This window comes from Sphaerodactylus townsendi, linkage group LG02 (assembly GCF_021028975.2).
Source record: "Sphaerodactylus townsendi isolate TG3544 linkage group LG02, MPM_Stown_v2.3, whole genome shotgun sequence".
Taxonomy (NCBI): Eukaryota; Metazoa; Chordata; class Lepidosauria; order Squamata; family Sphaerodactylidae; genus Sphaerodactylus; species Sphaerodactylus townsendi.
In genome coordinates this window covers 144095627-144111186 of record NC_059426.1, presented here as the reverse complement: position 1 = coordinate 144111186, position 15560 = coordinate 144095627, and the positions used below count along the sequence as shown (strand labels likewise).

General features: G+C 43.6%; 1 protein-coding gene across 1 annotated transcript; it reads right to left on the bottom strand.

Moving 5' to 3' along the window:
- Nucleotides 1-4355: 4355 nt before the first annotated feature.
- Nucleotides 4356-15556, bottom strand: AHSA1 (activator of HSP90 ATPase activity 1). Its single transcript, XM_048485015.1, has 9 exons — nucleotides 15331-15556; nucleotides 11973-12163; nucleotides 11698-11780; nucleotides 10997-11114; nucleotides 9311-9399; nucleotides 7805-7939; nucleotides 6318-6419; nucleotides 5174-5225; nucleotides 4356-4781 (listed from the first exon to the last, which is right to left on the bottom strand). The coding sequence occupies exons 1-9, from the start codon at nucleotides 15408-15410 to the stop codon at nucleotides 4609-4611; spliced, it is 1023 nt and encodes a 340-aa protein (XP_048340972.1). The 5' UTR covers nucleotides 15411-15556; the 3' UTR covers nucleotides 4356-4608.
- Between the last annotated feature and the right edge of the window lie 4 nt (nucleotides 15557-15560).

The following is a 15560-nucleotide window of genomic DNA, read 5'->3' as shown; positions in this document are numbered from 1 at the left end:
TAGCTCAGCCAACAGTTCCCTTTCAGATAAGAATGCAAAGCACTCTCCAGTGAGACCAACAGCGACCGGCTAAATGTGGCCAGCATCAGATTTCAAAGCTCTTGGTGAAACTACAAAGTGAGATCCAGCTGCCTGGGAATGGGTGTATATTTAAGCAACAGGGTGCTGCTGAAAAGTCTGACGACAAGCCCAGGAACAAACCAAAACCCTCTGTCAACAAATTGGGTACTTCTGAAACAGCTGCCCTGGGTGGAACGGAAGCCGCAGCCTATAGTTGACTTGCATTATCCAGCTGAAATTCCACAAAGGGAGGCTGTAACGTGAACTTTTAAAACACTCTTTTTCATTTGCTGTAGAAGACTCCCATGGCTTCAATCCTGGGCTGGTATCAAAGGTTAGCTTGGTCAGGTAACTGCATGAGGTTCGTGACTGACCAAGAATGCTCAGCCTATCTATTCCAAGCAGAAGATCACCTTAGAGAAGTCACGTGGGCCATGGTAGAAATCTTCTGTTTTGCTGACGGGAGAGGCAGTAGGGTGAGGTTTCACTTAGCAGAACCAAGCTCTGCTGCATCTCCCTTATCCCAATCCCAGAAATTGGAGTTCGCCACAGAGGCATTTGCAATGTTGCCAGGGCCTCTGGGGATCTCTGCCATTTATTGTTGGGGGATGACCTGACAACCCTAATTGTAACATGAATCTTTTGTACAAGCATGGAAGTTTTGCTTCTTCCTTTCCTCTGTGTGCATATGGAATGGTGTGCCATTGGGCACTTTGAAGTCAGGCTTAGTTCAGGCTCTGCAGCTTTTGCCAATTCAATTCTGAGAGCTGCAATTCTCATACTGTTAGAAATTTGTGCCTCTAAAGGATGTGCGTGTGTGGGAACCAAGAAATTCTTAATCTGGTAAATGGGATATGGTGATCAGTCACAAAGTCCGTGATGTATCTAGAACTCAGCGAAGCAATGAGCAAAGCCAGAACATCATTTGTGCCAATGTTATACTAGAAACCAGATGGAACTGCAGCTGTTATAAAAGCAAATGGTACCAATGCCTGTGGTATTGGCACAGGAAGAGAGAGGCCAGAATCTAGTAATCTGGGATATGAGAGAGCAGGATCACACACAAAGTCAAAAGTTGCTTGGTTGTTGTTACAGAAAATGAAGGCAACAAAACTTCTTGAGCCCCGTTACCAGCAAAAGCACATTCGCTAATGCAAACAAAGGTTGTTGACTCCGTGTACAAGGAGATGTAGCACGTAGTGTCAGTTAAGGTTACTAATCTGACTGCTGAAACTGGCAGCTCAACTCCTTTTAATGGAGTTAAAGCTGGTCCTGGTATTATAGCTCTTGGCTAAGGACCAAAATCCTAGTTGCTTGCCAATTCATCTGTTTTAGATTTTTTCCCTAGTAAACAGGACCAACTAACGTCTTGCACTGGGAGTGTTTAGAAGCTGGTGGCTTCTCAGCAATCTCTGCACTTGTGTTTACTCACATTTAGAACAGCAGAGTCACCAACTTTTAAAAGGCACAAATCAAGCAAAGGCTGTGCCCTAACCAGGGTGGAATTTGTCATGGCCCCTGCTGCTGTAGCTGACAGCTCACCCGAGGAAGAGTTAACTGAGCCTCACAGAGAGATGCCAGCTGAATCAGCAGAGCCTGAAGCAGCACAGGCTACCTGCAGATTTTGGGGGTTGAAGCCCCCATCTGGAGGTTGGCAGCATTAATTATTGGGAGTCTCCCTGAGCAAAACTGCTCTTGCTGTTTATCTTATTACGATCCCTGTAATAATATGAGCTAGCAGGCATACGTGGGAGAAAGATGGAGGGTGCTACAGAACCATTTACCAGCTAAACCTTTGATATGTTAGCTAAACAGAAGTCGGAGACAACACAGACTTCCATGCTGGTCCCTCCCACCATTTGTCTCTCTTAGATCAAAACTTTGCTACTGCACAGCTGAATGGAGACCTGAGGCAAAATCACACCTTCCCAGAGGATACCAGACTTTATGATGCACCAGTTTCCTTTGGTTTGCCTGTCTGAACCTTGGCCTGGGACAAAAAGGAATGCCTTTATTTAACTCCTGGTCTTACCAACTCTAGGGCAATTTTCCCTGAGGAAAATTGGAACCCATGGTCTAGCTTCTCTCCATTCCTCAAAACTGTAAAGCTTTAATACAAAACTTAACCGGACTCTTCTGCAACAGCTGGGTGATTTTAGTTAACAATTATATTTCTAACAGCAACATCATCCTGCCTGTAAATGGAGAACTTACAGCAGGTGACTCTTGCTCTGGCAGGGCAACATGATTTTAATCCTGTCCTTCCTACAAGGAGCTCAAAGGTAGCGCACGCACACACACCCCACCACCAATTTTCCCTCAACAAGCCTCTTTGGTAGGTTAGACTGACAGTGCCTGACTCAAGGTCGTTCACTGAGAATCATGGCAGCGTGGGATCAGAACCTGGCACGACTCTGATTTACTAACTTAGGCTGGCTTTTCCAGCTGACAACTGCAGGCCAATTTTCTAGTCATTGGCCTTGCTGTTGTCTCCTCACTTCAGTTCACAGACTTCTTATGCCCAAAATTTAAACAAACGGGACAAACAGCCAGATCTCTGTGGCAGCTACTTTTCAGACTAGAAAAATCACTTTATCACTGAGTCAAGATTTCATTGTGTTCAGTAGGGCTGCCATCCTGTGGCCAACTGTAGGAATAACTTGCTTAAAACAAATCAAACCTGCCAAACTAAAGTTAAGTGAAACTGTACAGGTTACTGCAGGCTGCAGAAGCACGAAGTGCAGCCATGATGCTTCAGAGAGAATGATCTGTGGGATGAGATTCACCGGAAACAGCTTGTTTTATCAGAGGCATTCTTTTTCTATACAAGTGTTTCAGTAGGTCAGCTTGTTCCCTATTTGAATCTATGGTTTATTGCATGTGGTTGATGCTCCCACAGCCCTGCCCCTTCATCTGCAAGTGTTGATAAAGGGGGTCAGGAAACCAGCACAGGCAAAAGGCAAACAAACCGGGCAGCTGCAGTAAGAAGAGAAAAGTGAAGTTGCCCCCACAGCCTCTTGCTCCAGGGTTCACACTGCTGCCAGAAGAGCCAGGAGGCACTATTTTCATCTGATCCCCTCTCCTCACTACAAGCCCCACCATGTGTGGTTTTTTGTCTAACAGGTTCCCCAGTATTTGCTTTCCAAAGGCCAAAAGGAGCTGGCAGGGGGGACACAGGAAAGTCTGCTTTCAGATATTGGCGTCAACAGACAATTCCCTCAATAATAGAGTGGCGACATAAAGTTACGGATTTAGTTAAGACAGCAAGATTATCAGGATATGAAAAGTTGGAGAATAATGGAAAATGTAAGAATTTATGGTCATTATGGATCAAATATATTGAAGAGAAGTCAAAACAAAAATATGTTATCTTGGACATAATTTAAGAAGTATAAGAAATTATTTATTCTAATAATTATTTATTCTAATAATTGTATTTATTTTATACATCTATTATTAGAATAAAGTAACAAATGTTGAAAGGTTGGTATGTAAACGTGGAAGCTCATTAAGTTTATGTTAAAATGGAACAATGTTACAATGTTACAATGTATCACGGACTTTGTAAACAGGTCATGATTTATTTTGGATGTATATGTGTATATTTATAACTGTAATTATAATAAAGTAAATTTAAAGTGCAAAAAAAAGGGAAAAGTCTGCTTTTGCAAGCATTTTGCTTTTACGCATCATAGGACACAACTCTGTTTTGACGGAATAAGGAGGGGAGCCACACTGAGGAAAGAAATTAGAGAATGGGTGACGAGCCTTCCTGGCCAGCCCTGAAGCCTGTCAAGCTTCAGGTGTCAGGTGGGTCTGGTGATCCTTGAGCTCCCCAAGTCTCAGAATGCTTTCACGAGTCAGCATTGTGGTCAAATGCTGAAATGTCAATGGATTCTACCAAGCTGCTGGTGGAGAAGTGGAGATTCACATTAATGTTTTCCTGTGTTATAAAGATCTCTCAAACACAGAAAAGAGCACACAAGATAAAACAGGGTAAAAGCTTTTTTTCCTGCTGTGCCAGTTTTCTATTTGAATGGAACTGCCTGCAGAGCAACATTCATCACCCATAGTTCAAAATGCTACATTCCATTTTACCACCTCAATATCCTACTCCCATCAGCGTGTATAAACCAGGCCCCTCCAGGGATTTGAGCAGGGTAAAGCAGACTCTTGCCCCTTCCCAGATGATGTGCTAAGAATTTCCAACTGTCTTCCTAAAGAGGTTTAACCATTGGTTCTCTGGTTGAAAGAAAACTTGCAGGTCCTCCATGCAGATATAAAAGCCAGCACCATCACCTTTAAGTTATCTTTATTTAGCAATACGGATGTATGTACATTTATGAGAATCCACCTTGGAATCCCCTGCAGCAGGAGACATGCATGAGCAGTGACGGATTGGAATCCGTTCTGCTCAGTGGCCTTCATCAGCCATCCTGTCATCCTGCTCATCACAACAGCATAACAGAGGATAGAAAGGGACAGACAAGAAGCCAATCAGTTCACACGGCAGAATCTTCAGGTAGAGACTCTCCGCAGTAGCCAGCGTTAAAGCAAGCGGGCTCCATAGCCAAACGTCTGTTTAATGCTCTCAAAATAGTACCGTTGCCAGCCCTCTCTTGTCCTCTCCTCTTCATTGGCTGGGATGCCCTTCCCTTCCAGACAGACTTCTGTTTCACCAGCCTGATCATTGAAGGTCAAGTGGATGGTTGCAAAGTGCCCTAGAAAAGCCAGAGTAAATGCTTATAGAACAAATGTTTATATCAGTAATGTGCTACGACCAAGAGAAGTACACTCAGACAAGCCACCTGCTTCTTTCCCAACGTGGAGAAATCTACTATAGGGGGAAAACCCTCAGTTCATCACCAACTTTCCACTTAAACATTAAATATCCTGCAGGGAAGTCAGGAGAGATCACTAGTACTAAATACAGATGATAAAATTTTTCCCCTCATGTTAAGGGAACTCACAGCGCAACCGAGATCATGGCTAGCAAATCAACTGAGAAGCCTTGTGCTTTTAAACATCTTATTCAAAGGTGGATGGTGGTAGACAGCAGGAAGTACAGCTAAATTTAAGGTGACTTCTTGCTGTATGCAAGAGAATTACTTACCCTCAGGCCATGATTTAAATCTCCATTTCATCCCAATCTGTTTCTCAGGAACCTGAAAAGGTAGGAAAATGTAGCTATTAGGCAAATTCCTATTTGCATACTAAAGAGAAGAGTTGGCTTTTATACCCCACTTTTCTCCACAATAAGGAAGTCTCAAAGCAGCTAACAATCATGCTCCCCAACAGGCACCTGGTAAGGGTAAGTGAGGCTGAGAGAGTTCTGAGAAAACTGTGACTGGCCCAAAGTCACCCAGCAAGCTTCATGTGGGGGAGTCCAGAAAACAAACGAGGTTCTCCAGAATACAGTCCATTGCTCTTAACCACTACATTACTAAATTGAGAAATGCTCAGAATATTATTATTAAGAATAATGAAATACTTGCTGCTGTTTCAGGAAATGTAAACAAAAGTCTTAAGATGCTCAACAGCTGCTTTAGATCAGTTGAAACCACAGCAATCTAAACAAAACTAAGATCCTATGTGGAGTTTTTCCAGTCTCGGTGCATAAATTTCACTTGCCACTGGTTTTCACCCATAACAAATCACCAAAGATTGGGTCCCACTGGACAGAAGTTTTACTTAATGTCAATCCATTCACCAATGGCACTGCACAAGAACCAACGTAAACTCAAGTTCTTATTTTTTGTTACCAATCCAAGTTGCTGTGTATAAAAACCAAAAGGCTATTTGTCATAGTCAAGACAGTTCAGTTTGGAGCTGTGATCTAATCAAAGAAGGTCGTCACAGGGGCAGGTAAGCAGCTTGTTGAAATTTACCTTGCACTAGGTCTTGTGAAAGCAGAAATGAGCACAAGAGATTCTTGTAATGACCGCCTTGTGATTCTGCTTGCTCAGAAACCCTTGAGCAAGCAGAAACGCTATATGGGATACAAGTCTGAGCATGGATCAACAAGTCAGGTAGGCATGGCCAAGCAGAACTTGATTTATTCTCAAAACACACTGGGAGTTTATAAACTGCCACGGATTACTGGCACAGAAACAACATTGTCCACCTATATTCTGCAGAAGAGGTTTGCGCCAAGGACAATGACTTGAGAAGTCAGTGAGATACTGCAGCACATGGATCATAAGGCAGATGGGAAGGCACTTCAGGCAACACATGAACGCACAACAGCCTCTTCTTACCAGTTCAGTGAACTCCCCAGTCACACTGCCACCCAGTAGCTGGAATCTTCCTCCTTTATCGGCCTCCATGACAGCAGGCGAGTGAGTAAAAGCCTGCACCAGCTGCAGAGAAAAATGAGCTAATCAGTCCAGTATCAAGGTGACTTCTTGCACTAAATAAATCATGACTTCCAGTCCATTAGGTGAACCAACAGCTCAAATTACTGGGATAGCGGTTTTAATTCCAGCATTCCAGAACGTTGACAGTGATTCCTGCATCCCACTAGAGATTATGAAGAAGAAAGATGCCATTTCAAAAATGGGGAATATGAAAAATGCATCTTCTAAACCATCAGCTCTGAGGGGAACGTATTTGGAGACAAGCAACTGTAAGAATATATATAAAACCTACTGCAACACATAGAAGTGGTTCATACTTATCAATATAATTCTTGGAGGGTGTGACCTTCTCTGGATTTGATGAAAGTGTAAGAGTGACGTGGTAAATGCTGGCAAGAACAAGAGAAGGGATGGCTTGCATTGCTGGGCCAGTAAGCCAATGAGCGAGTGGAAGGAATTCGATTTTGCACATGCAGTAGGAACAGTTGAAGGATGGAGGGGCCTGTTGCTGTAAGCGTGAAGAGTGGAGAAGAAAAGTCTGCGCCTGTGTGTCTAGAGAGTCTGACAGAATGTCTGTGTCAGTCACAGGGGTCTTGTATTTGCTGCTACATTTTATTCTTTTCTTTTTATTCTATGTCACATACATCTGTCAAGTAAAATTTGGTTGCATCACAACGAAGCTTCCTCATGATTACTGACTCAAGTACCAGGAAAGTGGCAGTAGTTTTAACAGTTAAAGGTTTGAAAAGCTAGACACCAAAGAGGCTTGAGTACATCATCAGAGTATGATATAGACTTCTGCATGGTTCTGCAACCCTAATCCTATGGATCTGATGATTAAATGTTCCATCTATTGATTGTATTGATTCATTCTGTGATATCCACCTTTAGCCCAAATGAGAAAGGTGTACTATAAATAGTATAATTTTTTTAAAATCTAAGGTGGGGAAAACCCCAGAATATAAAGGGATCTTCAGAATGTGTAAACACCCCAAAGTGCCTATAATCAAGGTCTAGGACAGTGTGATCTAGACAATCATTGACTGTAACAAGAGGGGAGAGGAGATACAGTGACAGATGGTGATCAGCTGGGGTGGGAACCTTCTGAAATAAGGAGCTCTGCCACAAGGGGCAGTGAGGGAAAGAAATTCTCTTCTTGAGCTGTGAAAGAAGGGAGGGTTTCACTACTGAGGGACAGTCTCCTTCTGCTGCAGAAAGCAGGCGGTCAGTCTCTCTCACAGTAAAACAGGAAGTGGAAATACACTTCGGGGAATATTCATCTTCTGTAGCCAGGAGACATTTCTTGTTGAATGTGATAAAAGATTGTGAGTGATAAAAATTGTTGAGCAAAGATAGCTACACCGCTAGATACACATTAGCTGACTTACCTCTTGTGTAATGAATACTCTGTACAGCTCATCAGGAGATGTTAAGAAAACGTCCTTCAAATGTATCTTACAGGTAGGAATTTTGACTCCTACTGATTTAGATTTAAGTGCATTGCTGGTAGCAGGTTCGGAGGCCTAGATAAACATCAAAATGTATTTTAATTGCTACAGCACTGTTACAGAGAAGAATCCACCCGTTAACCACTGCAGATGTCACAAGTGTCTGTCACAGCTACCTTGAGAATCAGACACACTCTTTCCTTACTCCATCAATTCGCCAATCTTCAAGACAACTACAGTGGAAGCCCTGAGAAGTCTGCATTAGTTCTACTACCTGAAAAATATGGATTAACTTCCAGTCATACACACATGCCTGGGAAACAGAGTTCACTACTCAGTGGCATTTTATATACTGATTTACCCATTGCGACCAAAGTGTGTTTCACATGTACACAGGTGGGGGCACATGAAACTTGAGGTGGAGAATCCCATTCCCCTGCCCCCGCTCCCTGCTCGCACCCCATTCAACCTACTAAGACCACTGCCCCACAGGCCAGACTGGATGAGTCTGAAGTTGCTCTGGGTTTGCCTGCCATCCCCACCCAGACACACAAACACAAGCTGGATTTGATGAGCCTGAGTGGGTGCTGGCATCCCTGTTGGTCCAGAACAGGGGTCTGCAACCTGTGGCTCTCCAGATGTTCATGGACTACAATTCCCACCAGCCCTTGCCAGGAGGCTGGCAGGGGCTGATGGGAATTGTAATCCATGAACATCTAGAGAGTCACAGGTTGCAGACCCCTGGTCCAGAGAAACTGCCTCTTGACCAGGAGGGTTGGTTGCAGCCACCAAAGCTTTATTAGTTTGGAGGGATTTATACCCATTTGTTTGTTTTTCTATTTTTTGGATTTTTCTGCAGACCCAGGGGGTCCCCTGATTCTGCAAAGAAACCTGCTGGGGATCAGCGTGCAGCATATCTGCAGATTTAGGTATCTGCACGAAGGGGGCACATTTAGATGTATAGATATAAGGAAGTAACATACTAAACACATTTTTAAACATGTGTCTTATACTGCTGTGAAAGGCTTAGCCTGATAGATTTGCTTCCAAACAGATGTGTGGAAATAGATGGTTTTTTATTACTTCAAAATAAGGAAATGTGGAACACATTTGGTGAGACTATCCAACTCAGCTTATCTTACTTAAAACAAGGGCCTATAGCCAATCACACAGCTCCAAAAATATAAGTGGCCTCAGGTTTTCTTAAAAGATTATGGCAATTTCTGATTCCCTCCTTCTGTTGCAGCTCACTCAATCCCCACCCCCATTTGTTCCAAAGGGTTCCAAAAGGACCTATAGCCTAGTAGCAATCTATGGTGGGGTATAAATTATACCAATGAATTGGTATAAATTTGCCACTCCCTCTTAAGAAAACCTAAATACTCATAGGTTTTCAGAATGTGGTTAGCTACAGGCCCATATGCACCCAGAAACGGTTTGGCTCACCTTGCGCTCTTCAGGTTTATGCACAGGAAGAGGGGTTGGTTCTGACTGTTCACCATTCACTGTGGGCAGGATCATGCCTTGGGTAAACTCTGAAAGGACGTAATCTGTCTTAGACTGCTTGTATGGAATAGTAAGATCATACATTTAATTTATAAGCATGGCTGCTAGGGTAGATGATGAAATTTAAAACAGAAATTCCATGAAAACAGGAATTAATAAAATTTCAAGGTCGTGATATATTTAAAAGAGTTAAGGAAACTATCTCCAAGGCATAAGGCAATTTCAGGTTCATCATCTGAAGAAATATCCACAAACAGGACAGAGCACCAAGAAAGTCCTGTTCCTCTGGTGCAAACAGGACATGAACTAGGGGACCTGCTACCCCCAGAAATATACTTGATTTGCATAAACAATTAATCCTTCAATACATTCCACATATTCAAAACATACATTCTGATACAGACTGTAGGCTGAAACCAATTCCTTAAGAATATGAAACAAAACTTTATATGGCTTTCCCAAGTCAGAAGTGCAGATAATTCTGGTATTGTCAATACATAGAAAGTGAGATCCCCTCATAAAAATCAGTAACTACTGGCAAAGATTCATACAATGGAACCTCGGTTTTCGGCAACATCGGTTTTTGCCGATTTCGGTTTGCGCCAATTGTTGCCAGCCGTTTTTTACCCTGGATTTCGTTGGTTGCTTCAGATTTCGTTGGCTTGCCAACGAAATCCGAGGCAACTTTTGTGTAAATTCGCTGCACTGTTTGCATTGCGCCTGCGCAGACAGCATAGCCTTGGTTTTTGCCGATAGTCGCCAGATGGATTACTGGAGAAAACCGAGGTTCCACTGTAGTAATAACAAAAAAGGAGAGCTGGACAGTGCCATGTTCACCCCTTACACCTGGATCAAGTCTGAATAGAGGCACTAATGGACAGGCACATCCTCTTCTCACACATAAGGTTGCAAAAGCACTCCTTGCAGGCAACCCAGAACAGTGCAGTTATGTAGAAAATGTTACCAATCTTGATCCTCTTTGATCTGAGATTGCAAATGCCCTAACAGTCCAGGTGATTGGGAGCAACAGCCGCAGAAGGCCATTGCGTTCACATCCTACATGTGAGCTCCCAAAGGCACCTGGTGGGCCACTGCGAGTAGCAGAGAGCTGGACTAGATGGACTTTGGTCTGATCCAGCTGGCTTGTTCTTATGTTCTTATATGTTCTTATGTTTTTCTGCATCAGAATTGTCTTTTACTTAGTTGCCCTCTACCATTTCAGGTTTCACCAGCACATGTTGGTCTCGGAACTGTTTTCTTGTAAACAAGATGAGAAACTATACAGTACAACTACTTAAGTTGCTGAAGACAGCCTAAGGCAGTGGTGGCAAACCTTTGGCACTCCAGATGTTATGGACTACAATTCCCATCAGCCCCTGCCAGCTGAGAGGCGGCAGGGGCTGATGGGAATTGTAGTCCATAACATCTGGAGTGCCAAAGGTTCGCCACCACGGGCCTAAGGAGTCAAATACTTGGACACTGAACACTTGAGAGAAGTAGTCTGTCCCCGACAAACATATTCTCACAGAAGTGGAAATGGCAACTATTATCTGTTCTACATTTGAAAGCTACAGAGAAAACCTCTAGCAAAATGTCTCTACAGTTACTCTTACACTATATGCGTACCTGTTTTCAGAGTGCTGATGTAAGTTTCCAAAGCACTGGCGATCTTTTTTACACCTTCTGTTTTCATCAAGGCTAGCAGGTTGGTGTCTGGCTCATCTTTGGCAAGAGAAACGCTGATCTAAGAAGGAAAAATTCCCTCATGAGATCACAATAGTCACAATGTTAACTATTCTCACTCTGACTAGGTCAGGGGTCTGCAACCTGCGTTTCTCCAGATGTTCATGGACCACAATTCCCATCAGCCCCTGCCACCACGGCTAATTGGCTGCGTAAGCCCCGCCCCCAAGCTGTGTGGGCATGGCAACTGGCTGGAAGTAAGTTGTGCATGTCGATTGGCTTGAAGTGAAGTGAGCCATGTATGAAGATTGGCTGGAAGTGAGTTGTGCCTGGTGACTGGCTAGAAGTGAGTCATCTCCACCTTCTAGGCTTGCTCAATTATATACAGAGATATGGTTGCTCAGACCCTGAAGAGACAGGTGCTTATAATTTTGGAGGGAAACTCCTCAGGGCACTTGAGGGGCTTAGTGCATCTGAATGTGGATGTTCCCTTTAGCTGTCATGACTTGAAGCCATGAATCTGCCTAATACCCTTTTAAAGCTATCTATAAGAACATGCATCAATTCCCAGCTACTGCAAAACACAGAACTATTCAGCAGTGTGGTCAAATGAAGTAGTAGACAGCAATACTAACTGAACTTACCTCAATATCGTCAATATCATTTTCATCTGAAAGATTGGGAATCTCCACATGCCCCTTATTCTTCACACCTGTCGTTGCGACGCCTATAGACAGCAGCATAGTGATTAAATTAAGGCTTGACTCTATTTCACTTTCCTAAAATCAACTCCTGGCAGGTTCTGATGTCCTCCAAATTCCAGGATGATCATTCTCGCCTAATTCTTTGATAAATCTTTAGAAGGCATTCTGCTCTGTGACAATTCAATATACTGAATGAGAACTCACACTCAACTCACCTGTCCAAGCTAGCTTGATATTCCACTCATAGAAGAAAATTAGCTTTCCTTTGCGGTTGTTTATAGAGGCCTCTCCATCCAGCTTACTCACTTCTGACACTTCGCAAGATCCCTCTTCATTCTCTGCTCTAACCGACAGAAGCAGGACTTTCAGCTTCTCTGTCGACCAGTTAGATGCATCTCTTTCAGTCCTAAGAAGAGAAAGATTGAAAATTCAGTAATTCAGATTGAAAATTCAGTAATACATAGTCAACATTCTACTCTTCCTTATTGTAAAATGTTTTACACACACGCTTTTCCTCCCACTGAGCTTATTTGTCTAACCATAGCTTGAAATGCAACACCTTCTAGAATGAATTTAGGGAACCTTCCTGGCATAATCTTGGAAGAGAGTGATCAAGATTATTAAGTATACTTTACCCAGCACACCCACATTCTGTTATGTATAATCCAAGTCAAACAGGGTTTTATTGGTCAAATCAGATTTACTTCCATTTCTATTCGCATAATTTCTCCATATTTCCTTCAGTTCCCACCACTCTGTCAAGTAATTAAATAGAGACAGGAATGTCTCATTTATAAACAGAAGGAGTCTAATCATGGCCAAGAACTCTTCCCACTTTTATTTCTGATATAATAAAAGTCCCTCCTGTATCTGTTAGTATTACAGACAAAGAATAGCTAGACAATCAGGACCTGCCTTGAGAATTAAGGCACACATCCAGACAGGGACAACTTATTTAGAAATAATTTATATTAGACCATCAGAAAGGAATATAATGATTGGCTTCAAGGAAAAATATGTTTTGGTTGACAACTTGCCTATGTGGCATTACCATAAAGTAGACTCAGGCTTGAGTTACACAAGTTTTGTTATTATGTATGCATGCCACATAATCCTAAATCTTAAGAGAGAAGCCATGCTGTCTTCTGAGCCAGGCACAAGAATAGTACTTGGATGGCCATGCCTCAGTTCAGTATAAATGCAGCTGGAGTGCCAGGTCAAAATCAAACAGACGGTCCCTTTTTTAAAATGTAAAAACTACCTGGAAATCTGAGAATGAGATCATTAACACTATTAGTGAGTAGCCAATCCCAGTGGTTTCCCATCATCAGGGCGTGTAGGTCTAGCCAATCGACTGGATTCTGTTGAAGTCTGACCACTGCAGAGAATTTAATCACAAGGCAAAAGTGGAAGAAAACTGAAAATGATACAGTAGGCAAAGGGTTTTGGCTCAAAGTTATTGCGTTTATATTATAATCTACCCCAGTGTTTGAGACGCTTGCTCACCTGCACTAGCAGGAACATGCTAGACAATATGCATGACAAGCTCATAAAGACTAAGTCCATAATTCTTAAACAATCTGAGACAGATTTGGTTTGGTGTGCTCTGAATGTGAAGTGTCCTTTCAAGTCTTAGTCTGAGTGTCGCTGTATTAGGTGTTGGACACAGAGAGTTTGCTCACTACTGCAGAATGCGCTGCTGGCTCACTTAGCGCTGCCTGTGTCCCCATTTTTGGCAGTTTAAAGTTTTTTCTGAGGGGAGGAAGAGAGGCGGCAGCTGCCACTGGAAAGCTCTTGGGGGCTGTGAGAAGCACATACTCTGCAGAGGTCTGAATAAGATCTCAACCAAGCCTCAAAACAAACAAAAGCTTCCCCTGTGGTATAACTGTCTGGCTATTTACCCCATTCTATCTGTTTCTCTTTAAAAATAATATCCCGTACTTCAAAACATAGGTGCGGCTCACTGTTCACATAAGAAATATGGAACCCATGTTTCTAGCTGTCCAGTGGTGAAGAACAGCAGGTGTCTGACTCTACAAGGAACAATACTGGGCTGTACCAAAATGTTAGGTACATGATGGAAGTGGCAGACATACCATGTTGAGAGGGAGGACAAGTCTAAGCATCAATCCTGAAAGCAATCAGTTCTACTGGTCTCAAAAAATCATGGCACAATAAATTGATTAATCTTCAAGGAGTGAACATGCTTGGGCTTTTGTGACTACAAGGAGCTCTTTCTACAACCATCCCTGCATCTTTTGCTCCTGGTACCAAGAACAAGATTCAGTTTTCCATTCTAGCAGGCAATTGTTACATACACACACAAAAAGGTTTCAATGATATGCCAAAAAGCACTGCCCTGAGTCTGTAACAGGAGAAAAGGAGATTTAAAATTACCTACATGAACAAACTGAACTCTATGTACACAGCTCAAGGCCAGATAGTTATGGCAGAAATTCCATCTGTAAGGTGTTCAAGCAAGCTCCCATGAGAATAGAAGAACTGCCTTACTAGATGAGACCAAGAAAATCGAAATCTAGACTATGCCTCCAGCAGTGTCTTCCCCAAAAATGTATCAAACAAATATACATGGAGTACACTAGCTCTGAATATACGTTCCATTTAGCAACAATAGCAACAACTGTTATTGTCCCATAGTTCACTTGTCTACTGCAGAATAAATTACAGGCTTGCTTGACACAGCCTGCATCACCATTTTTTTCCCGGTTACAAACTAATCAGCTTCTGCCAGGCAATGTCGTTGAACAGCTCCAAGTTCAAGCACAACCCCCAAAATTTTACTATAAAATGCATACAGTTCACATCTTGATATCTATACAACTAATCATCCCACAGCTATGGAAGTCAATCCTGTATGACTAGATAGCGGCACAGGAAAAAACATAACATGCTGCTAGGATTAAAAGCAGCAAGACTTTTCATTCCCTGAGCAGGGAATGGAAGGTGAGCTCAGGATAAGATTCGAGTCCTGGTCTACTGTCTTAAGCCAACCTCTCAAAAGTCTCAACAAAAGACTAAACAGTGAATTCAGGGTTGCCATTCAATGCCGCTGTGCCGGTGCAGGTGCGAGCGAAGCAGGACTCCTTTCCCAATGCCAGTTGGCAACACTTGCTCATCAAGAATCTGCTTGGGATTCAGCTCCATGAACTCGCAAATGGGGGCAGAGAGAGAGAAGGCTTCGATGGCGAGGAAACACAAAGAAGGATCGGGGTGTGGGACGTCTCCCCATCCTCGGGCGCATATTCCAAAGCACAAAGGATTTTCCCAGAGGCACCTGCGGTGGAAATGACAGGCGAGACCGGGTTTGGGGTACCGAGGCGGGGAGAGAAGTACCCGAGGACCAGTCAGACGAGGGTCGACCGAAGATATCCCCCAAACGCACCGTCCTGTCCGTCCTCGGGTCTAAAACATGCGCGACAACCGCTCAACGGTACGCCTCAGCAGCTGGCTGGGCGAGCGGGGACACCCTTCAACAGACACGATCCCCCCCCCCCCCAAAAAAAAACCCTTCCCGGCCGACTGCGCGCGCACTTCGGCTCCCCAACCCCTTACCAGTGCCAGTTATTGACGTTGGTGGCGTCCGCGCGCTGCTCCACAATCCAGCGCGGGTCCCCTTCTCCCCACTTGGCCATCGACGCCTCTGGAAAGCACGTTGCCGCCGCCGCCGCCGCCGCCCCAACTCTGCCTCGTCGATGCCGCGCCGTCCCCCTCCGCGTGCACGCACGCACGCGCCGTCTAGAAACTGCTAGAAGTGCCGGCAGCCGCGCCGCCTCCCGACTTCC